Source organism: Gallinula chloropus (assembly GCF_964237585.1).
Source record: "Gallinula chloropus genome assembly, chromosome: Z".
In the NCBI taxonomy this organism is placed as follows: Eukaryota; Metazoa; Chordata; class Aves; order Gruiformes; family Rallidae; genus Gallinula; species Gallinula chloropus.
Window position 1 is genome coordinate 85,384,402 of NC_140089.1, and position 25,050 is coordinate 85,409,451.

Consider the following 25,050-nt stretch of genomic DNA (forward strand, 5'->3'; position numbering starts at 1 on the left):
GGGAAGCAAAAGTCAGACCAACTGACAGGTTTACGATTCCAGCCTGTGATTCCTGCTTCATCCACAGCCAGGCGAGAATTTGCCAAGATACATATTAGGCAGCTGCTCAGGACACTGCTGTTTTGTCTGTACCACCCCAAGCATGCTGTCTGTCTGTCTGTCTCCTGGTCTGTCTTGGCGACCCTGCTTTCGAGCTGGTTGCTTTGCTGTATCCTGGGGTGGCCAGAGCATGTTCATGGAGAACCAGCCTTTCCCTGACACTTTTTTGCCATGCCTCCTGAGGGATCTGGTACAGGGAGTGGAGGCGTTGGGCCTGAGACTCCATGAGTGCCCATCCATTTCACCACCTTCTCTAACCGCTGTGGCTTCCAAGGAGCTCCTTCTGCTGTGTCTCAGTGGTCAAGGGGGTCCAACCAGGCTCATAAAAAGCCCCATGGGAACAAGTGTCTGTTTATGTGACCGTTCCTGCTCTGTGTCTCCAATTTGGCTTGCTTTTTAATGCACTTGTGCCACTGTGTAAAATCCTCAGCATACCTTCTCTCCTCCATCCACACTTCTCTCAAGCCATACCCAGCATCAGCATCAACATTATTATATTTTTTTTTTCCTCTAAATCTCTTTCCTCCAGGCACCAGGCAAGGTGCATTTTACACCACTTTATCTCCGTCATGCATATGTCAGTGTTTCAAACTCTGGTTTAATTGGAGTCATGTTGCTGGCTGAATTTTGGCTCTCTTGGGTGTTTTCCATGGAGAACATGCATTTTGTCTTAACCTTTCTCAGCATCCCAGCCAAACCTGTCTCCTTCTTCTTTCATGGATGGGGCTGGGGTTTGTACTTCTAACTCCGTAAGGGTCCCCTTACCTGCTTTTAGGGAACCTCTCACTCTCTCCTTCTTCCTCAGAGAGGAACATACATATATTGTGTGTACCTATGGTTTTATCCTCACTCTTCTTGGTCTGTTGAGTGTTACATCATGTTTCACTCCCTTTGGTGCTCCATCCACACATGTGGCTCTGGGTTTTAGGATGGCAGGGGGACGAATCCCCTCTGTGGACTAGAGAAGAAGGGAAAAGGGAAGTGGGGGGAAACAAGGAAAAAGAAATAGAAATAAATATTTGGGAAGAGGGCGTTTAAGAGGAGAGAAAAACAAATTAAAGCTGGTGCCAGGCTGGAACCAGCAGCTGGTTGCCAGCACAGCAGGCTGAGAAGTTGGTGGTTGAAGCGCTCAGTGCCATGTTTGGGTTGCTTAAAAAAATATACCCTCCCTCACTATTCCTCCTCTCGTTTCTCTCCCAGCCCCACAAGCTGGAGGAGGAATCACATTGCCGAACACAAGCTTGTGGGAAATGTGTGCTGGTAGCAATGCCAAGGGATGCAAACGGAGTATGTCCTGCTCCAGTGTTTGTGTGTGGGGGGGACGTGGGATGGGGGGTAGTTCTTGCATGTGTGTGTGTGCGCCCGTGAGCCCTGCGTGTGTTTGGCCAGCTGTGAGCTGCATTGGACCTGCCAGGCATGTTGTGGGTGCTCCAAGGAGATGCCAGGGCATTGGCAGCCATGGCACGATGGGTTTTTTTTTGGGGGGGTGGGGGGTGTTTGCTGATGTGAGGGGAGGTGGTGGGAGGGCTAGGGATGGAGGAGAGAAAGGGGGGTGTGTAAGGTTGTAATGCTTGACTGGAAAAATTTAGAGGAGTACAAAGGAGAAAGAGATGAAAAGGGGAGGGGTGTGTGTGTGTGTGTGGTGGGGGGGGGGGGAGAAGGAAAATCTGGCTGCTGTGGAGGTGGGAAGAGATTTATGCTTGTCGAGTGGGTTCGGTTGGGAGTGGGCTGGGAGGGGTGCTGCAGGTGAGGCAGGGGTGTGTGTGTGTGTGTGTGTGTGTGTGTGCTGCGGGGAAGCTGACAGCCCCCACGGTGAAGCGGCGGGGTTTTATTTTCTTCCTTTCTCTCCTCCTCCCTCGGCTGGGTGCTCGGGAGGAGAAGGCAAGACAAAAAGCTGAACCGGTGCCAAGAAGGAGCTGCAGCGACTCGAAAATGGCACTCCGCGCCGCACTAATATTTCGAAGCCGGGCTGCGCCGGCGAGCAGCAGGACGTGCTGGGAATGAGAATGGCTGCGAGCGCGGGGCTGCCGGCCGAGCTCGGGGCTGTTCTCCCGCCTCCCCGCTTCCCCTTCGCCTTTTCAGACGTGGCCCTCTTCTCCCCCTGTTCTGCTCCCTCTTTACCCCAAGTCCCCAGCCAAGGGTGTCCCCCCGCCTTGGCTGGGGACTTGGGGTAGAGGGGGAGCAGAAGAGGGGCATCCCCTTGCACCCTGGGGGTGGATGCAGCATGGGGAGTGGCCCGGCCAAAATGCTCTGCTTGTCGCTGGTCTCTAGCCCATGTGTGTCTGTTGCAATGCTCACGGGAAAGTATTACCAGCAGAGAAGGAGCAAGCATGCTTGTCCCCCTCCTGCCATCTCTGTGTTGGGGAGGGATTAGTACTTTTTAAATTTTTTTTTTTGCCTAGGGAGAAAGAGAAGATTTGATTCCCAGGGAGTTTTCTGATTGTTTTCTTATTGCCACTCCTTCCCCTCCTCCTCGCTGTCCTCCTCCTCCTCCTCCTCCTCTCTCTGTACCCATAAGGCTGCTCTCATGGCTCTCCATCCTGATGCAAGGTTACTTGTAGGACATGCGAGTCTCTGCAAGGTGCAGCGTCGCTTGCGTCGATGATCCCCTCTGCTGCTCATTTGCTGGGGGGACGAGGCAACTTCCAGGCAGCCACAGGGCTCAGCTGAGCACCTGGTTAATGCTGCGTCAGTTGCAAAAGCCCCCTCCTAGCAAAGCCTGTCTCAATAGAGCAAACAGAAATTACACAGGACTGAAACTTCGGCAGCAATTCATAGGGTTCAGTGATTTGCAGTGGATGGGCTGGAGTTTTGCTGTGATTTTTTTTCTGAAAGAAAATACTTTGCCCTGGGTTGTTCCCCTCTTCTCTCCGTTCACAGGCTAGGAAGGAGTACATGAAAGCATGAAAGAACCTTTTTTTTTTTTCTTTTTTAATGTGGGGCTTTGATTTCTTTTTTTTTATACCACTTAAACTGTTACCAGCACAAGCGTTCTTGTAGTAGTCCAGTTGTTGAAGCTGAATGCAAAGATCTTCTCCCCCACCCCCACCCCTCACACACATACTCCTCTCTAGATCGTGGTGGCATTTGGATATGAAGTTTTAGGTTAGCTTTACAGAAATTGGAGCTTGGAGAAAGAAAGAAAAACCCTGCCTCTAGTTTGAAAATGGGTCCAGATCCTGTTTGAACAGCAGTTTTAGCACTCACGCAGCCAGCAGGTCAAGTTCAAGGAGACCTTTCCTGAAGCACGGGCAGAGGCTCATTAACTTGCTGCATCTGAGAAGGTTGTGGGTTGTTGGGTTGTTAGCTTGGACCAGTTTGTAGTCCTAAGCGTGGGATGATCCCCGTGACCCCTCTCTCACCGGAGAGCCATGCCCTAGTGTCTATCTCCAAACCACTTCAAACCTCACCTTTGGTTCCAGACATGCAGACCGGGTTTTGGAGCACCTAATTCTGCCCCAGCAATGCCTTTCACAATTGCTGTGATAAACAGTGGGGAATTTAGGGAGACCTAAAGGTGTTAACCCAGCCTGCTCTCCTCACCCTCTTCTCATGGCTCCTCTTGGATCAGCAGCCCTTCCTCCAAAGAGGGAAATTAATGCTGATAGGATGTGCACTCCTTTCTGAGATGACGCTAGCAGGTTTTGTACTGAGTAGGATGTCTGGGGTGACTGATCCCTTGCTCTTCAGGGGGATTGGACTGGGTGATATTTTGAGGTCCCTTCCAAGCCCTAACATTCTGTGATCGATCCGTTCCTTGAGCCATGTAGTTGTGGCAGCTCGACTTGCTCTTGCACAAAGGAGGTGCTGTCATCTCTCTCGTTCTTCTTTGTTTGGAGTGAGGCATGTAGTGCTTGGCCCAGGAAACCTTGGAGAGGGTGAGGAAACCATAGAAAATGTCAACAAAAGGGTTGGCCAAGTAACTTGGAGTAATCTGTGTGCCTTCCACCCAGTCCTACCTGCTCAGCATGAATAAAGAATACGCATAAAAACACGTGGTTTAGCTTACTGTTTGCTTTCTGGTTGCCTCTTTGGACCTAATGAGGTGAGCTGTGTACTGAAGCCATCATCCTCACCAAGGGCGTGCACCACACAGGCATCGCCTGAGTTTCCCAGAAGTCCTTGCTGATAGTTTTGGCTGCAGTTTCGCCTCTTTCTCTGTCCAAAACCTCCTCTTTTTAACCTGAGATCCCAGGCCACGGGATGCCAGCCTACAAAAGCCAATGCCAGGAGTGGGGATTAAAGCCCCACATCAAAGTGAGCAGAGGAGACCCCAGCGGCTGTCCTAACCTACCATGCACCTGCGTGGAGCATGGCTCGCTCTTTCAGATGTGGAGCCAGCTTTTGTTTACTAGTGATTTAAACCTCTTAATACTTCAGTCACCAAACAATAATAATACCCAACACATTTATAGAGAGGATCTCAAAGACACCAGTAAATATTAATGTTGACCAGCAGCACCCACATATGCAAAATATCAATGTGGTGGTTGCTGTCCAGGAAGGTAAACTGAGGACAGCAAATGAAGAGACCTTCCTAAGCCTTTCTGTTTCAGAATGCAGTCCTTTTTCATTTTCCCAATGTCTTTGCAATGCTCTGGAGTAAGGGAGCTTATCCACCTTGGGACAGAAACGTTATGCTTGTGCTTTCCAAGTGAGCTGCCTGAGCAGCCTGGTGATAGCGCCCAAGAAGCATTGCAGGGCATTGACAAGTCAGCTGAATGTCTTTGTCTTTAATTCTCCCCGTATCAAACAAATGCCTTTGGATGTATTTCCTGGAAACATGATGTCTCATGAATCTCAAGTTGCTTCCTTCAAATCCCTTACCTTTTTAACACTTTATAATGAGTAATGTTGCCTGATGGGAGCTGTTAGGAGATGACTGGTGTCTAGAAGGGTTAATCTGGAAGAATCTTCCAAGGCTACCTTCTGCCTCTTCTACCCACACCTTCCCAACTCCCAGTCCTTTATTTTTTTGGACCGGTAACCTCACATTTCTGTAATCTAAATGTGCAAATGCTTTGCAGTCACGGTCCAGTAGCTGGGTTAATCTCAGACCCCTGGAGTGGCAGATGGCTGATTTGTTGCTGATTCCAGTTACAGAGAATCGTGCCACCTATTATCTTTGCACAGCCTGCTGCTTAAAAGGATGCCTTGGGCAAAATCAGTGAAAAGCAAAGCAAAGCAAACCCTCTCTGATCTACATCACCACAGGTGAAAATACAGAATCTTTCACCTTTGTGTGAAGGGCTTGAGAGGTGGACAAAGAGGGGATAGGAGGCAGGAGGGGAAGAAGAAGAAAGGAAGCTCTCATTTTCATTCTATAAGTGCAGAACAGGTTTGCCACAGTCATGATGTTGACTCACGAGCACTTGGCTTCGGCTCCCTGCTCTAACTCCTAAACAAAGCAGGCATGTTGGCATCCTGTGACACCTTCCTGCTCCCCCTGAGACTTTCTGATGGAGGTTGCTGTAGAGATCCATGCCCCACTCCCTGCCATTGTGGCTCGTTGCATGTGCCATTGATGCTGGGAAAGCCATGATGGTCCTGGCTATGCTTACCAGGGTTACTTGGGCAGAGAAACCTACATGTCTTTTGGGGTTAAGAAGAACCTTGGGGGACCTTCCAAAACTAGAGCGGGTCTGAGGGTACCTAGAGGACGCCAGCTGGCAGGAGGTGGTGGGCATGCAGAGAGATGTATTGAAATGGAGAAGGGCAGAGTGAAACTTTGGATGCTTGTGACCTTTTTCTGCACGGTCGTTCCCACAATCAAGGTTCTTTCTTTTCTTTTTGCTCTGGGAAATGCCACAGAGTCAGATGAAGAATTTGGGAAGAGACTGTGGGTTCCCTGTGCAGAGTCCAGTGACGAAATCTGTGAACAAGGTAAGAACAAGGGGTTTTTGCTGTGAAGGGTTTCATTTCTGCCTTCTCCCCTCCCAAATCCATTTTTTTTTCAGTGTTAGACACAAAATTTAGGATGTGAGTAGTACAGAAACTGGTATTCCAAGCAAGCAGAGGAGTCTAGAAAGATCAAACTGAACAGAGCCGCTATTTAATGCATGCCATTATGATGGTTTTGGATTTAGAAGAGTTTGCATTGTATCCAAATGATCTATGTGTGAATAATTGTTACCAACCTCCTGACACCAGGACCTAATTAGGAAGTAAGAGCCTTAAATAGGCCATTTGCGTAGTGAGCTTCCATATGTCTCCTTGCACAATTTATTTGCTTCACTCCATTGAGATATAATGAGAATGAAACTCCTAGAACTGCCTTTGACTCTGAGGCTCTCATCTTCATCTCCTCTGCAGTTATAGCCCACTATTAAGAACATAATATCTATTTCCCTTTGTTCAGAAAGAAAGAGCTACTGTACTGCTACTCTTATTCCAGATTGCCCAAGTTTCTCTATTTCTGAGTTTCCAATGGAAATAGAATGAGAAATGCCAAAACAACCTTCAGCCTGAGAAAAATGTAATGCTGTCAGAGCAACCATAGAGAAGGTTAGGATAGGATGATCTTGAAGGAATATTACCTCACCATTTCTACCTCAAAACCCTGCAAAAAGGCAGTTATTGAGGAACTCAGTGTATAGAAGCAGTTTGGAGAGTGCCTCATTTGTTCTATTTGGCTTTCTTCCTGCTAGGATGTGAGGAATGGGGGGAAAGGTTTGTCCAAGTCTGTCTGAGTTTTATCCTTGTTTTGAATGTGTAGCTCAGTCTGGACCAGCCTGTTCTCTGGGGCTCTCGGTTCACATTGTGTTCCAGAGAATGTTCTTCAAACAGGGTTTGTCAAGATACCCTTTATTTCCAAACACCACGTACCGGTGTGACTCCAACTCATGCTTCAAGCGTCCTGCCTCATCCTTTTACTACCATCAACCCAAAAGTCAGCCAAACCTTAATGTGTGATCGACTATCTTTTTTTTTTTATTCCAGGATGAACTTTAATGAGTGCTCAAGGTTTGGGGTTTTTCTCCCCGCCCTCTTCCCCCCCCACCCCCCTTCCCCAAATCAGGGCCGTACTTAGTTTCCCAGTGAAAGACAGTTCTACTTGCAATGATTTTGTTTATGATAATTCGCTTGCATGTTCTCTTCTAGGAATTGTCATTGCCTTCCAGAAGGGAGGTTAGCGCTGGTCCCCTCGCAGTGATAATTATAATCAGACCTGTCAGCCTTCACACAGTCTACGCTTATCACTTGCATTTAGGAGGATTTTTCCTGAAGCCTATTACCAGTGCTGCTTCTTAGGGAAAAACAGTCATCATTTTTTTTTTCCCCTGCTAATCTTTGATGTCTCTCAGCTTTGAAAGCATGGAGAGGAGCAAAATGACTGCCAGTTGCAGTTACAGAAGCTGTCTGTCGGTCCTGGCGTAGAGCTCTGCATCTGGAAAAGCTGGGGAGTGGGCGGACAGCCTGGGCAGTGCCGAGGGGGTTTAATTCGGTGGCAGCAGCACATCAGGTGTGCAGGGGATATGAAACAGCACTTTGCCCAACAGTAATGCTCACAGAAACTAGCTTGGCGGACCTATTAGACAGAGGCTTCAGGTGGCAGGTGACTGTTGGCAGTGGTACCCTCTCTCCCTGCTGTTTTGGGCAGCAATCCGTGGGTTTTTTCCATGTGGAGCCGGTTTGGCTGCAGGGTGGCCAGTGAAATGGCTGCAGTTGGTGCTGGAGGTGAAGGCTGGCATCCAGGGATGTGCAGGACTGATGGACCTGAAGCCACCAGTACACTGTGGTACGGTGGTGACTGAGTAGCCAGTGTGGTAGCATTGTGTGGGTTGTGGTTGGGTGGCTCTTTTATATCAGGGTGCTTAAAAATTGCTGACCTTAATGTTATTCACAGGGAAAGGCATCACCCCATTTGCTAAATTTCTTCCCTTTTTCACTCCATTACTCCTACTGATATGCTAATAAAACCCTTTTATTAGCTTTTTGTTAACTTTTTTTTAATTTAAAAATTAAATATTACCATGTCCTTAGTCCAGATGACTGATGTGACTTTCAGCCTCTCCCGTGTTATCTATATGCTGTTTGCAATGTTCTCAGAGATTTGAGTCCCTTGATTTTTGGCAGATTTTGAGGATTGTCAGCACTTTATAGCTTTTGTAGCAAAGGAAATGTTGGGAGAGAGGGAACCCTTATGTTCTCCATAGTTATGTATTTACAGTGTGCAGGGATATGATTTGCCTTTGTTTTATTTAAATTTGCTGGGAACTAGAGATTTATTTATCAGGTGTCAGTCCCCAAAGGAAGATAAATGCCACATAGCAAAGACTTCATCTATTATACAAACAGATTTGAAGGCTTTGCTGTTGCATTTCTCTGCCTGTTGCATGGAGCAAAAAACGCCTTCGGCTGAGCAGAGATGGAGCGATGCTTAGCGGTAGCATCTTGTGACCTTTTGATCAGCTGAGATCTCAAGCCATATTAGTGGACAGATTATGATGTGATGGAAAGAGGGCCAGGAATAGCCTTTTTATCATCAGATCCTTCCTGTGAATATCCTTCTTTGGTACATTCAGATGGTTAATCACTAGGGCCAGGACGATCATGAGAAAACAGGAGAGGGAAATGCTGGTACAGGCAATCCAAATGCACTTGGGTTTGCCAGCTGCAGTTGGATGTTACAGCTTGCATTTTCTCCATTATATTCCTCTACCTTCCTGTTTCCAGCAAGGCCCTAGGTGACCTTGCAATATTTCCTGTAACTGAGAACCCCATTTAGGCAGAAATATCTACACAAAATGGACCCCGAATCCTTAGACCACAGGGGAGATGCAGTCCTTGGGTCGAAAGTAGGCATATTGTGAATATGGCATACCTGACTGCAAAGGGAAACATTTATATGGAAATGTCTCCGTGCCATTTTTGAGACAGTAACAGCGATGTCTAAGTCTATTTCAACCCTTTCTTTAAGAAAAAGGTTTTAAAAATGCACAATTTTTTTTTTTTTTATTTATTTTTTTTTATGGAGCCAAACACAAACAAGAGCAAATTTTACTTTGGTCTTACTTACCTTACCTTACTTCTTAAACTTTGCTGAGGGTTTATATTGAGCATAAAGGGACTTTTGCTCATTTCTGACTTTGCGCATCAGTAATGGTTGTGCCAAGGAAGAAAGGAAGGAAGGAGTGAAGGGAGGGGAGAAAGAGAGGGAGGAAGGAAAAGGAGGAAGGGAGGGAGGTTGGTTGGTTTCTGAAGTCTGATGTAAATACATTTAGATCTGTCTGAGCATAAGCTCATGCCCAACAGCCCGTGCTGGTTATGGAGGATGTAACACAGTCCTGTACATGTTATCACAGTGATAGAGTTGTATGTGTTTTGATTCTTCTTGAAGCATTTTCTCCATGGGAAGAGGGAGAAGGGCTGGCAGTGTGTGGATCCCAAACGGCTGTCAGTGTAGTGGGGATGCTGATGCACTAGGTCTGGAGAACAATAGCTGCCACAGCCCTATGGAAAGTCTTTGAAAATGAGAAGGTTGTGGAGGTGGAGAAAATGCACAGCAGGACACTATCTCCTCTCATCTCCCCCAGCCTCTTCAATCAGGTGCCTGCTGGGCTTCCCACTCCTCCTGCCTTTTGCACTAGATCATAGGATCATAAGGTATTAGACTCTGCTGGCATCAAGTCATCCACCATCGCCCTGGCATTACAGCTTCCTGAGTCAAGGAACTGCTGTGAAAGGTTGAGGCTGTGAGCCCACATGGTGCTTCAGCTGCAGCTGCCAGGGCCACAGAGGTGCCTAAAGGGGACCCAGGAGGAGGCACCAGCTGCCTGACACAAGCGGCCACCACCTTTTCTTTGGAAAAAGCAGCCCCTGCAAAGGGTGAGTGGCAGCCTTGGTGCTGTCTGTTCACCAAGGAAGTGCTGTTGCTGAAATGCAGACAGCTCACTATGATAAGATGCTCCCTTCTGAGCCCCACCTGCAAATCACAAGCTGCTGCTGCACAGGAGATGCCCACGGCTGAGAGCTGCAAGCGTCACGAGTGAAACCATTCAAAGGGATGGGTTCCTCTGAATAGCTCCCATCTGAGAGTGAGAGCTTCAGACGAACAGCTTTGAAACCTTTGCACCGAGGAAGCTTTGCGGTGTGTGTGGTAAAGAGGATGTAGGTACAAAACGTTTCCTCTGCTTCCCTCCACTGCCTTGTAGTGCTTGGGTCTCCGTGTGATGTAGGAGGGTGGGTGCCTGGGCTTGGTCAACTTCATACAAAGATCTTTCCTCTTGGTGTTGTGATTTGGTTAGCACTGCTGTGCCTTCTGCCTCAATGTCCCTGCCCTGTACAGTCAGTTCTCAAGTGAAAGAGTTTATGTTCAGTGCCTTGTAGCTCGGAGGGACCCATGGAAACAGACTTGCTCTGCCTTGGGCAGCTCAGCACAGAAGCTCCTATGATCCTTCAGTGTAGCATGGTTAGAGCATATGGCAACTTCTTCAGGTAGGATGCTTTTTTGGGAGGGGAGGAATACGCAATTTAAAGTTGCAGATGTCGAAAATGTATTATCAGGCAGATGACAGTGGTGTGGGATGGGAAAAAGAGGACAGTGGTTTGTTTATGAAGTAAAGCTGCCCATGTATAACATCTTTGTCATTTTAAACACATAACATCTGGTTCCTTGCAATTATTCTTAGATTGCAGACAGCAGTAATCTCCAGTTTCTGAGTAAGAATTATACCATGCGCCAACAGAAGATTATTATCATTCTAACCTAATTCACAGTGATAGACCTCCCATCTCCTCACTGGAAAGAGGTGATCTTGGGTAGGAGAAGTGGAAGAAAGGAGTATGTCACACCAGTGCCTTAGGTTGGATCTGCTAAGCGAGTTAAGCAGTGTCCAGGAATGCTGTTCGGAGTGTGGCTGGGTGTACTCAGACTGCAAGACCAGTCCTTGGCAGGCTTTTGCCTCAACAACGAGCAAGCTCCTAAATCATTCCTAAGCACGGGTCAGCATTCATCCCAGTGAGCCGTTTGTATTTAGCTGCTGAGTTAGAGAAGCAGGGACATGGTTGTGAGCAGAGATACAAACTGCTCTGTGCCAGTTGGCTTCAATGCCTGGGAATGTTTCTGGGCACAAGTTAATTTACTAGTGGCTGAAGAGGCTCAAGCCCAACTGGGAAACTCAACTCCATGATCCCTAACTCCATTAGTCAGCAGCGGGGGAGAGAGGGGAGCCACCATCAGAGCCTGATTCAGCCTTCCTTGGTCATCCTGACCTCTCCAAAATGTAAATGGTTGCTAAGGCAGCTAAGCCCACAGGGTTCAACAGGCCAATGGTGGAGAAAAAAAAGCTGCATTATCCCAGAAAAACGCTATGTATAGTACAGGTAAATTTCGTGCATATTTACTTGTCACCTCCCCTGCCTCTGTCAGCTCAGATTAAAAGAGTTTTAAGCCATTCAGTTGTTCTTTTCCCACAACAACGAGTGCCACCGGTTATTTTTCTTCACAGAGAGTACTTCTTTCTCCCTCACCATAGGAAGACTCCTCTTTCAATAGGCTCCAGCCATAAGGCTGGTGTTCTGTATAATTTCCTTTTAAGGGTTTGGTGTTTGATAGTTAAATGTGTCCATAGGAGACGATTGTAGACATATATAGCAAAACAGCTCATGGAAGGATATAGCATTATGTCTTTCAAATAGAAGTAAACCCTTTGTCAGATAAAGTAAGTTTCAAGTTCACCGTATCTGAATATATATATATACACACACACTTTTTCACACTGAATCAAAAACCTAGGTGAACAAAACCAACACAACTTTGGCTCAACTACTGAAACCATAGTGTAATGTTTCATTATCGTTTCTTTCATTGAAACCTGCTCATGCACAAGGTGATCTGATATAATGCATGTTTAAACATATCAAACAAAACATATCCCTTTCAAGAATACCTCAAGTGTTTGGTCACAGCGGTGATGAAATTATTGATTGAATTCGGCACATTTTTTTTTTTGGAAACATGACCTGAATCTGCAGCTTTTGGTGGGGAAGGTGTTTTTTCCCCAGGTATTTTAGTAAGTCAGATAAGCAAATTGTCTTTTTGACGTGCTAAAGTCGTTCCCATTTTAGACAAAGGAAGCAGCATCCCAGCTGTGCCACCGAAACTCAATGCACTTGCATCGCTTGTTAACAACCACATACTTATTGTTTTGGTGTCCTGGTTTGCTATCAAGTATCAATGCTCTGCTGCATACCAAATAATCAATAGTTCTGTCAGCTGAGCGTGGCCTGGAAATGCAATATTACTGTTCATATCGATCCACGCAGCAGAGAGCCAGGCATTAGGCTTCACGGGCATCACTTGCCAGCACCCTGGCTCTTACTTGCCGAGCTGCTGGCTTGGAAAAGGCTGCATGTTGTCCCTGAGGGACTGGTTCTCTGCACACCCTCCTTCCACATACAGTCTGAGCACGAAGATATGCGCAGGGGCATTGGCTCACACACAACCTGCAGAGACGGTGCCTATGGTTTTGCTTCAGCCTTCTGTGGTTTCTGGGTGCAGCCAACCAGCTGCAAAGAGTGCTGGTAAAACCAAGCTGCATCAGCTTCTGCATCTACCTCTTTAACGGTGCAGTAGCAGCAGCAGCAGCAGAGCAGCTCGGCTGGGCGAGCTCATCAGCATCCCGCTCTGCTCTTCTTTGTGGGAAGAGCACGATGGGCTGTGGATGGGTGGCCTGAGAGCTCTTGGCGTGCTTTCCCAAGCACCACGAGCAGTGTTGTCAGTGAAGTCTCAGTGCGGTTTGCCTGCTGAGGTGACTTCAGGCTCGAGTTTATCAGCTGGGGAGGAAAACAGCCTTGCAGCAGCACTGTGCTGGCAGTGTCAGAGCATCTGCTCCTTGCTCTCCTGCATCCCCCCTGCCCAGGCTGCCAGGTTGCCCTGGTGCGGTGCTCCCCCCATCCCCACCTGTGCCTTCACACGCACCCCTGTGAGTTTTGGCGGCCTTTGCTCTATCTGCAACAGCCTCATGATGAAGCTGTGAATGAAAGCTTGGCAGATTGATTTTACAATTGTCAGTCTTCCCAGAAACAGCCCAGAATTTTATTAACTGCGATGCAGGCATGATTTCCTATAAGATCTTTTCAGATTTTACTAGATCCAGGTAAATTAAATCAGTATTTTATCCGTGTGCCACCAAAATTAGCTGGCATGGTACTCTTCATATAGGAATATGTTCTGATCTGTTGTATTTGAGCAGTGGCTGCGCCGTGAGATGCTACCATCACTGGCAGTGTTTCTTTAACAAGTGTCTCCATTTCAGTAATAAAGAGTGCTGGGGAGAAAGGAGCCTGGACATGAGCAGAAGATAAGCTCTGTGAGGGTAAACAAGGAGATGTAGGCATTTGGGAGGAGTGGCTCCACCATACCACCATGTCTGAGTGCAGGATAATGATGGCAGGGTAAGAGCAGGAGCCTGGATGGCTAGAAGGAGTTCGTGAAAGCCCCTGCCAAGGTAAGGGAGGAAAACTGCCTCAGGAAGAGGGAATCAGGAGAAATGGTACTCTCTGTAGCGCATCATTCTCCTCATCATGAAGGTGGCCTCATCTTTGATTCAGTTAGTCGGGACCTGCTGTGCTTCCACACAGTATCAGGCAAAAGGGTAAGGTGTAAATGGAGAAGGTTGGTGACAGCAAAGAGTCCCTTGCACAGAGCCCACTGAAATTTCTGGGAAGATACCCAGAGCTGCCTTTTTCATTGTGTTTCTCCTGTTAGAGGTGGAGCAGAATCCCAGACCATGCAACTCCTGACATGGAGCCATCTGAACTCAGCTGTCCTGAAGGGCCTGAGACACTTCCCACTGCATATGGAGGAACATCTCTAACAGCAGCAAGGGTTCTCCCTTCAGTGGGAGGCATGTGTACTGCAGGGTGACAACCTTGCAGTTGTTTTTTATGATGCTACCAGCTTAGTTTAGACTTCCAGGAGACCTTCACTCATATCGTCTGAGGTCCCCTTGCTGCCATGGAGCGACCTTATCCTTCATCTGAGAGCTTCAGCTTATCTCTTGTACGGCAAACCACTTAGCACCAGGGACACGAAGCCCAAAACAATATCTTGTGATGTCTATGTGAGGAACAAGAGATGAGTATTATCTCTTACTGGGACCTTTACAAGGTCAGTTCTGACGCGTTCAGAGCAATCTGAGTTGCAAGGGAGATGTAGTGCAAGGCTCTGTACCTCCTGGTGTTTCCTAAGACCCAACTTCATATCAAAGATTACATTTCTACACCATTCTAGAGGGAAGAAACAGAAACTCAGACACTCAGTCAGAAGCAGGTATGGTTTATTGCTCAGGGTTTATACTGTGCAAGAACACAGAGTAAGAGCTGAAGTTGTAATCAGCTATGGCTGTGTACTATCAGCAAAAGGAGGTGATGCCAAGGTTGCACACTCTTGAAGACATTTCTCCCAGCAGCACTACCAGCTCTTGTCTCTATAAGCCTCAGCAGAACACTTTAGGTGCTTCAACTGAAACCACAAATTATGCCTTTACTGTTTTTTTTTTTTTTTGAAGATAAGTGAATGGTCATTTCTGCCCTGATCTCCTCTCTTAGATAAAATGTCCCCCAAATGCCATCATTGAAGTTCCAGAGGTCACTGGTTACTTGAAAATCTTCTCCAACTGCCTTGGATCAAAACCAAATGAAATAAAAATCAATGTGATAGTCAAGAGGCTGAGACACCAAAAAAATGATGTGTCCAACACAAGCAGCTTGCTGGTTTGAGAGTTTCTGGCAGCCATCTGCTTGTTTGAATTTGAGGATGTGACGCTTTTAAAAGTCAGAAAAAAAACACAACAACACATACACACACGCTCGACCACAGCCTTCAGATATTTTACTTGATAACAGTATTCTCTTTTTTTTTTTTTTTGTGCCCATTTTCTTGCAGACTCAAGAATGTCATGTTTTGAAATCAGGCTGTCATCAGGTGTTCATGGCGCTGAAATACCACAAAGCAGAATTCTCTAATTTAAAAAAAAAAAAAAAATCCCAGAAACAACTACTTCCAAAGCCTCAAAACATTTTTTCCTCACCCCCTCTTCATGAATGAGCAACAGGATAGAGTGTGTTATTAAAACTCAATCGCCACTCATTTATTTACACGGTTAATGATTGGCCCTTTTTAGCTAAAAATACATTTTTTTAATTTTTTTTTTTTTTTTTTTTGGTGCTACTCCTCTTTCAACTCTGCAGCCTCAGCCCTGTCCTGTGCAGCCAAAAAAACCCCAGCCCTTTTATGGATGGTGTTAACTGAGACACCGAGTGACGGAATCACATTTTAAGAGCTAAATTCCCCTTTCATTCTCAAAGGTGCTCAGGATCAAAGCACCGGGAGGCCGAGGCTGGAAAGAGAAACTCAAACTCCTGGCGTATCCTTCCTGGGAACAAATAAAGGCATCACAGATTCCCCGGCTGCCAATGTGACCCCTCTTTTAAACAGCAGCTTGTCCATGGGTAAAGAGGTGGCATTGCGATAGTCCCTCAAAATCCCTGCTGCGGTGGGAGCATCATGCAGCAAGGATACATTATTGTTCTTGGCGACGTTAGAAGGGGAAGGCAGGAGTTGAAGGGTTGGCAGAGGCAGTGGGGAAAAGCCTTCGCCAGTGCCTATCAGCGCACCCAGCTGTGGCCAGCTGTTCCCAGGGTTGCGCTGCATCACGCTGGGAGAGGTTTGCAAGAGGACTGTGGAGAAAGGCCAGTGGATGCGTAACCAGAGCCTTTCCTCTGCAGGAAGGACAGCCTTGGGGAAGAGATGGAGGTGTGCTAGCAGAAGTTGTTTACCCTCTTACTTGGCACTTGCCAAGAGAAAACATTCTTTCTGGATTTATTTATTTTTTTTAAATATTTTAATGTGAATAAGGCATTCATAAACTAATGAAAGCTACATTTTCATCAATTACAATGGAGTCCATTAAATTCTGGACATTTACCACATCACAATGTTTATCTGCAAGGCAATATTTCCCCGTGCTTAATAAAAGGGAGCAGCGGGAGTACCACAGCAAATTTAAGCCACTTCTAGCCCTCACTGTCAGGATTTTAATGGCACCCACATTACCTTGGCTTCTTTTTATAGCTTCATCCTGCTTTATGTGACAATACTTAGTTTTTATGTCGTGCTTTTTGCACATAAATCTCAGTGCCTCACAAAGCAGGGCAGGATGTTATGCCCATTTTAGAACAGAAAAAAAACCCCACTTGAAGTGAGGTGGTTTGGTTGTAGCCACAGAGCAGCACTGCTGGGAGCAGACCTTGATCTTCTTAAATCCCATCCTGGGAGTGTATCGCATCTCCAACAGGAAGCTTTACCCACTTGTAGACAGGCTTCTATGAGGCATGGATACAAGGCTTGCAGTGGGGAAGGCAGTAGGCATCTGCCCATTGGCTTCTTGGGGCTCTGTCAGCTCTCCTCAGAGTCAAGCACTCAAAAGTGATAACTGCAAAGGAAAATGTCCAGCTTGGTGGATAAAACAAATCATATGATGGCATCGTCCTTTCATTTCTATCACTGACCATAGCTGATTGGCTCTTTCTGGTGGGATTTTCTGTAAATCCTGTTTGTCATGGAGAAGGGAAGAGATGAGCTTCCCTGTGTTGAACTTGCCCATTCATTGTCTTCTGATCTCCAGTTTGCTTTGGAGGCAGCTTGGGTTCATTCTTCTGCAACTCCATATGACTCACCAGGTCAGTAGGAGAAGCCGTGACCTGAGAGGCACAGAAATGTGAGGGCAGTACTGTAACTCCCTGCAAAAACTAACTGTGGCATTGGGTCACCCAAAATTAGCCAGCTGTTTTGGGTGGAAAAGTGATTGCTTTTAAAAAAATTATCCCATTCCCCAGTGTTGTGGTTCTCGGGGAGTTCTAAAAGCCCATGGAGCAGGGAAGCTATCCTTCTGGTCTCCAAGTTGGGAACCTGTGTTGTTCCCAATGTTACAGGTAGCTGTACTGACCAGCCTGACTGCAGACTTTCAGGGGACAGACGTCAGTCCAGCCGTGCAATGCCAGCTGCTCAAGGGTCATCATGTGCCTTCAAACCCTCCGCCATGTCCTTTGCCATCACTTGCCAAACCATTTCACTGGGAGATGGGCTTTTTTCAGAAAAAAAAAATCCCAAGGGCATTGTTGTCCAGCAGCCCCAGAAATGTCTGTGAGCCAAAATGCCAAACGTCTTTTCCCTTCAGCTCAGGAGTCTCCCTGCGTGGAGCTGCCTTTGATTTTCAGTGACGGAGGATATGACGGATGAGCTTCTCCGGGCTCCCTCCTCCATGGTAACAAGCTGTAAACCAAAATGGATCATATGCCAGTGCAATCAGCCAATGAATGAATCAATCAGAGTGTTTAAGAAGTCATCCTGCTGCCTGAAGGGAGAAAGCATAGTAGAAAACAACTCCATAATCGCAACGTCCCTCCACATGGCCACAGAGCTACTGCCACCATGGCCTTTCCCATTGAGGCAGCCTGTGGTCACACAGCTCTCAGCAGGCAAGAGAAGGAGGGAAGTGGGCTAAAGCATCCTCTCTCTGCAGCCTTGTCTGTCCTACAGGCCCACCATCTGCTCCCTTCTCCGAAGGGCAGATCAAAGGTGTCTAATTCAAGATTAGGCCTAGGGAGTGGTGGTAAAAAAAACCCCAAACATGCTGAATTGCATATCAGCACAAAACTAAGCTGCTCTTTCTAATGAAAGTGTTAAAAACCTGCATGCCCCAGTTTCAGGTACCTTTATGATCTGTCTGGTCCATACATAATAATGATTTTGTGGGGCTTTAAAATTACACTGGAGAAAGGCTTTGAAGCCTCTGGCTGGAACTTCACTGTCTCTGCTTGGCTGACATATGGGGAACAGTTAGTTTTCTAGAAAAGGGCTCAAATCAGAGGATGAGGATGCTTTGGCCAAAGGGTCTAGCAAGTTGAAGAAGTGTTTCCTCAGCACAGACACTCAGCCATTGTTAACTTTTTATCAACTAGTGTGAGAAATATGCCAGAGGGTGTTCACAGGAGCTTGGTGTGAAGTGTACATGGCAACTAAAGCACTGAAAACACTGTTCGGTGACATCACAATTTTCATCTGTGTGCCTAATTCTCGGTATTTTAGGTGCTGCAAGCATGGGGCTGCTTGGTAGTGCTGGAGTTGAACTCCCAAAGAACTGCTGTTCTCCAAAGAACTGGAGAAATGGAGATTGAAACTATTCTGTTTCCCATGTCAGGCCTGTTTCTTTCTACATTTCTTCTGTGTTGTTTAGTTTGTGCAAATCTTCTTTCCTCATCTCATGGCCAGTGGACAGAGCCAGGGAAAGACATCTGAAAGTTTCTGTTTGTAGATACAGGCCCGATACACTCCAGAAGGAAGAAGAGAGCAATCAGCTACATGAGAACCCAGACAATTAAATGTCTGAGTAGTGTTTCGAAAGTGAACATGGGCAGCATCAGAAACTTTCCATCAGCTACAATAACACCAATTACTTTGCCAGTTGCTGATTCCACCATGATTTGTTTAGCGCAGTCATGCTTCAGCCCCTTGCCTGGGCTCATAGGCTTTGTTTATGTTGACCGTTGATTTTCAGGGCTTCTCTCTCCTTCTCTCATGCTTTCTCTCTTCCCTGGTCCCAGCTCAGAGCCCCAGGTAGCCCTCCTCCACCTGTGCTCATTTTCGGAAGGGCAATGTATCACCAAGGGTGTGATGAGTTTCTTGGGAGCAAGAGCAGTTGCTGCTGTTTCTAACTACTTTGTGAATGCAAAGATGTTCCTTACCTTCCCCTTCTGCTGCCAAGTTAAAAAAAACTAAGAAGCCTCCCAAGAAGCCCAGCCACTTGTCAGTGAGTGGGCAGTTGGATCTGCTGGGGATAGTGGCTCTGCAGCTGATGGCTTTTGTCTCAGGGATGGAAAGAGGGACTTTGTGTCTCCCAGATGGCAAAGGCCTACCAGGACACGTGAGCACTCAGTGAGTTTCTCTGGAAAGTTAGTGGGAGCTTTTCATTACTGTTTACGTCCATGGAAATTAATGGGTGTCTCCACAGCCACTTTGTACTAGAGCTGTGATTCTTCTCCTGCTAATTGGGAGACTGGCTAATCATGATCATTTAAAGAGTGCATCTGCCTGATTGACAACTTGAATGTAAACCCCTGTGTTATCTTCCAGAAGTTTAAAAAAATGGTTGAATTCCCTTCCCTTGCCACTCAGAGCCAGGCTGGGGAGGGTTAGACGAAATTTCCTCCTCTGTCCTTCTACTTGAGATGCCAACATCTTCCCCTCCAATTTGCATCCTCCCCCAGCCAGCACTGCTGTCTTCAGCTGTCTTCAGCTTAGTGATGGTGCATTTTGGTACCTACCAGCCTCACTCCAGCTGCCTCGTGTGGTTTTGGTGGCCTGCGCTCAGCTTTGCCTCCTGGCTTCTCTTCATGGCTGCCTTCTGGCTGTGGGTGCCTGGAGAACACTGTGAGCAGGGAGCGGTAGCAAAGTCGTAAATGGCACCTTCCTGACCAAGGCAGGACTCTGAGTGTTTAAGCAGGGCTCTCCTGGGCCCTGGTTCACCCTGGCCTTTCTCTCCCAGGGTGCTGGTGTGATCATAAGAACACATCTTCACTGAGGTGCAGTGTGATTTGTTTCTAACTGTCCCCAGGGTGGGCGAAGGAGCTCTCTGAAACACAATCTGCCCCATAAAGTATCAGCTAGAAGTGAGGATTTCAGCTCTCTATTCATACCCTGCTATCAGTTTCAGCTCTGCAGCTGACAAGTATGTAAGTGACAAACTTTGCTGCTCGCAGCCTTCCTTGTCACTGGGAGTTGTAAAATATCCCCTGGATGTGTTCTCAGCCCTCACAGTTCATACTGGCCACAAATAGACAGAAAGCAGATGAGCTGCTGGATCATGTCAGAGAAATGTGGCAAAGGAAACTTGCGGGAGAACTGTTTAGTAGCCCTAAGTTTGGAAAAGTAAAGCAGAGTTAGGCTTCAAGAGAGGAGGATGCCTGGATGTGGTTTTTTTTTTTTCCCAGCAGTGTCACTGCCGTGGGCCTTTTTTTCCCCTTGGCCTGGCAGTTAGGTAGCCCTTCAAAATGCTGCAAAGCCTAAGTGGGTCTGAAAAGCCCCCCTTACACAGTCCAGTAGTAATATTTTTCATTTACTTCATATTCACCGCAGCAGAGCTGCCGTGCACACCAGCTGCAAGCCTTGTTTTCATTGTGGGAAACCAAGACATTTTTTCCAAGTCACAAACCTACTTTGTGATCAAGTTAAAAATAGATGAGAAGATCTCCTACCTCCTGTTCTACCTGCTCACATTCAAAGACCTGTTAGCATGAGCATTTGTGGAACAGCTAGTAATTCAGCAGTCGCTAGGTCCATGCCATTTTCAGTTAACCCTCATCTGGAATAAATGTCTTTAATATTTTTATGCTACCCAAAGACTTTCTTCTTCAGAAAGCAGGTAAATCAGCCTCAGTTAAGGTTGGTATCAATGTCACCAGCCTTTTTCTTTATTGTTCCCCATCCTCTATTCACTTCCTGAGTGCTATTGAGGGTTCATGACATACTAATTCTCTGTGTGTTGTAATATAATAACTCATCTGGAGATTTAAAATGGCAGAGGGATTATAAAGCTAGGGGCAGTTTTGTTGGTATGGCTGGCTGGGTGTTTATTTTAGGGAAGGACCTGTTATCTCAACACATTGGACTGCTGCCCTCAGAGCCTTGACACTTTGTGCCCTGCATCTAAGGTCAAAGGCAGGCAGGTCTCTCTGCTGGCATCTATTCTGACTATTTTTAGGGTCATCTACTCAATAATAGCAGTTTTCAGCAGAACAAATAAAGCCAAATGTGCCATAGGCCTCGTTAGGGAGGTTTCACTGTTGGGTTAGTAAGTCAAGTCCAGTAGATTTCTATCTGGATATGTTTTCCATCGTGGCTCAGGTGAAGCCAAGCAAGAGTATCCAACGCGGGTCTCATGCCCACTACTGCAGACCTTGGTTATGTTAAACCCTAGGAGGCTTTGGAGACATTGCTTCTTTGGTTTAAACTAGCAGAATATAGTTGTGCATAAATAGAATGGGACAATGTTAGCTGATACGATGGGAAACAGGGCAAGGTAGAGAAGATAGGCTGTTCAGTTCCAGCTACTGTCTTGTAGATATTTCAGCATGTGTGTACCCCCATCCATAAAATGAGAACATTAGCAATTATCTATCTTGCAGAGGGTTAAAAAGCTAAATTTATTACTGTTTATGAAGCTAATTGAGATTCCAGGTGAATACTGTTTGGAACATTATTATTATTATTATTTCTACTGAGATTTGGCTCCATGTAACTAGTTTGCTGTACCTGTGAACAGGTATGTCCTCTCAAGCTATTTGTATCATTCCTCATGGGGCTGGCCCATGCAGAGCTGTGTGGCATGGGGAAGCACTGGCAATCAGAGCTGAGTCATCTTCTAGCTCTTCTACCTCACCCCAGACCTGAGTCCATCTCCTTGTATGGCTGTGCTCTTCAGAAAGTGCACAGGAACAGTTAAAGGAAACCAGTCCTGTAACAAATTTATGCACCATTGTAAATTATTATGGTAAATTATACTTGTGTGTGTGCAGTGGAATAAAGCCCAGAGGAGGATTATGTCCAATCCAGGGAGGGAAAAGGTTTTCGAATGGCATTTAAGTGTCTCTAGCTTTGGCCATCAGCTTCTCTTGGGTTTAAAGTTAGAGAAATTCTCATGTGATGTGTCCCAGTCACATACTGTTTTAATTTGTGCTCACAAGTGTTGCTGACCTTTGTAACTCCATGTTAGCTCAGTATTTTTGAAAAAGCCAACAAAAGCTGCAGTTTTCATTACTGAAGATTCACTTGTCAAGCACCTCTCCCTCTCAAAACTAGCACAACATTAGCAGAACAAAAAGACCTCCTAAAACAGTGCTGGTTTTATAACAAAACAGATTATGTAAGAGATATAGGAAGTATATAGCTTTGTTTACAAATGTGGGGCACTGTCTGTTCATTCTTCCCCGAGTCTGGGTCCGGGTGTTTTTCTTCGCCTTTCCTTTTGCAAATAAGCAATAGTTGACATTGACACGTTCAAGGGAGTGAGTTTTAATGTTCATGAAACACCAGCAGCTTTGCTGGAGGTTTCATCTGAGAGAAGATAAGTCAGTATGAGCTGAAAAGCTTGGGGAAGTAGGCAAAAATAATCAAGTCAATGTGTGGAAAAAAAAAAAAAAAAACAAGAAAAGAAAAAAAAAAAGGCTGTGTTGGGTTTGAGCTGTGCATGTTTACCTTTCTTGTCCATAAAATCTCAGAGGAGGTGGACTTGGTGCCGGGAACATGGTTTTTAAGCCAGCTGAGGTGATTTGTGGTGGTCACATCTCTGTTGCAATGAAAATACGGAGGCGTTAGGCATTTCTGTTCGCTTTACAAGCCAATGAAACACTCAGTTTGATGTTTGTGTCCAGTATCGTAATTTTTAATGTCGTAATTCTTGTGTTTCTGTAATCCTGGAACAGCTCTTCAAAATCCATATTTGCCCAGGGAAATATATTTGGCCTGGAGGTAACTGGGAGATTTACTTTATACACCCTTAGGTGAATAGGAGGATATGCCCCATTTTTAAGGATATCTTTGTGGGCTCTGAGCCACCCGAATGCTTTCAAAGATCCACCTCTGTGTCTCTGAAAGACTTGAAATGAGCATTGCCATTGGCATCTCCTTCAGTAAGAAATGCGTGGTTAGAGGGAAGGAGCTAACATCATAAATAGTTATTTAATCTTCTTGAACTTGCAAATAATAAAAGCGCAGCCAGGGTGCTTTTTGCTCGCAGAGTGCTTCACTGGCTTTCCCCATATTAGCTAATATAACATTGGAAAGAACTGAAATTTTAGACCTGCATTTGCAGGATTCCCCAGCGTTGCTATCAGCAACCTCCCAAACCGACCCATTCAGTTCGTCCTTTGATGTGCAATTAAACGCAGGAAAAAATAGCTTTGTGTAATGTATAAATAGAAAAAAAGGAGTGATAAAGGCGGTGTTGAAGTCACTTGCTGACAGCTTGGCATCCAAACGTTGAAGGTGCGTGCCACTACCTCTGCTTAAGAATGGCTCCTAAAATATGCGTGCTCCTTCCCAAATTCCAGCCCCCTCAAAATTAGCTCTGTATTTACCTTGCAGCTACTTTTTTTCAGTTGTAAAGTAAGAAAAAAAAGAGAAGAAGAAAAAAAAAGTCTTTCAGGCTGACCTGATTTGTCTTACCAGCAAAAATTAATTTTATGTTGGAAGAAAATGATGTTGGGTCTCTAATACGGTGCTTTTATTAGATTGTGTTTCTCTTTATCTCTATGTAAGTAGCATTCTTACAGGTAACCATTAGGTTTACCCATTCTTTCTGGTGGAATAGCTGGCATGTGACATGCAGACTCCTCGCATGTCACAAAAGGTCAGAGTACGCGGTGTGTTCTTTGAGCATCAGGGACATGGCAGCCTGGCACATTTTGATTAACCTGACAAAAGGGTGAGATAATCCAAGTGGAAGCTACAGTATTTGAATGAACTTCACCCGTTAATGTCTGCTGTATCCGAGGGCCTGACTGATGTCCTGCCAGTTTTACATTGGCGTGGCTCCGTGGCTGAAGGCGAGCTGTCGTGCTTGCCATCAGCGGGAAATTCAATTTCACCTTCTGGAAGGACCAAAACCAGCTGGTGCCAAAGGATGAGGAAAGCCATTCAAATTCAGAACTACAAGGAAATGTGTGGAAGAGAAAACAGGATGATAAAGTGCAATTATCACCCTACCATTATTATTTTCTGTCCTAGGGGACCTGCTTTGGCAGGGGGGTTGGACTCAATGATCTCTCGAGATGCCTTCCAACCCCTATGATTCTGTGACTCTGTGATTATCCATCTTAAGAAGGTGGGCATCCAGACTGGACTTCCAGGCTCTCTTTACAGCTGAAATAGAGCTCTGAGCATCAGAGAGAACATCCTAATCACTGCCATCACCATCTCTGCTAGCTGAATAATGTTTAGACAGAGGTTGAATCAAGTCAATGTGAAGTTAGATGAGGTCTCGTGGGCTGTCACATCCTACTTATCTTGAGCACATCCTTTGTGTCCTACTACTCACTCCACACAAATCTGTTCATCTTAACCTTCATTTTGTTTGTTGTCCCCACTGTTTCTTCCAGACTATACCATAAATTTATTCATACCTTCTTCCCTCATTCTCACAGTGTGCAAGTGAGTGCAAGCAGCTTGCTTACCTCCCTATTACTAAATATCTGTTATACCAGCAGACAGAAAATTCATCCTCTCTGTTGTCTTGGTCTCATACAATCCAAGAGAAGTTTTCTCCTCTTCTAAGAAGTCCATTGTCCAGCTGCTGTGTGACTTGCAACTGGTTGCCCCTCATGCTGCTGAAGGATATTTGGGAACTCAAAGCACCCTCCTTAATGCTGAGTGAACAGAATCACAGAAAAGCGTGTTCTCCTTCTCCTCTTCGTGCACTCTCAATGATTTTGAAAGAAGATTTTGCCATGCATGGTTTTGTGGCTGCCACAGGAAAATGTGTGACAAAATCTGCTTGCTTAGTTTTGCGGCTTCTCAGATGTAGATAAAAATAGGTGTCGTAGTTGCAACAATAATCTCAGAACAGGAGGTCAGTATCTCTTGTGATGGAGAATGGGGAGAGTCAGGGCTTGGGGCTGAACTCATTTCTGGATACATATGCAAAGCAGTAATAAATGAGTTACAGTTTATTATGGGGAGAGCATCAGATGTTCCAGCTGCTCTATTAGGACTTCAGAGCAGGATATTTAATTATGCCGTGGCCTTCTCCTTTAAGCAGATTATCACACTGACACACTGACTGCTGTGCCTTGCCAGCGCCCTCGGGCTTTGCTCTTTCTCCTTTGGCCCTGCTTGTCCATAGAGGGAGGAGGTTGGGGCTAAGAGGAGGGATTGCTGTGGGCAAGGCAGTC

The 25,050-nt window shown here is 46.0% G+C and overlaps 1 protein-coding gene across 1 annotated transcript in view; it reads left to right on the top strand.

Moving 5' to 3' along the window:
* SETBP1 (SET binding protein 1) overlaps nucleotides 1-25,050 on the top strand; it is a gene marked incomplete at its 5' end in the record, with an annotated part of 253,392 nt that overhangs the window by 105,311 nt on the left and 123,031 nt on the right. Inside the window, one exon of the mRNA XM_084278004.1 lies at nucleotides 5,911-5,982. Within this exon, the coding sequence (XP_084134130.1) occupies nucleotides 5,911-5,982 (72 nt within the window). The remainder of the gene's footprint in view (nucleotides 1-5,910; nucleotides 5,983-25,050) is intronic.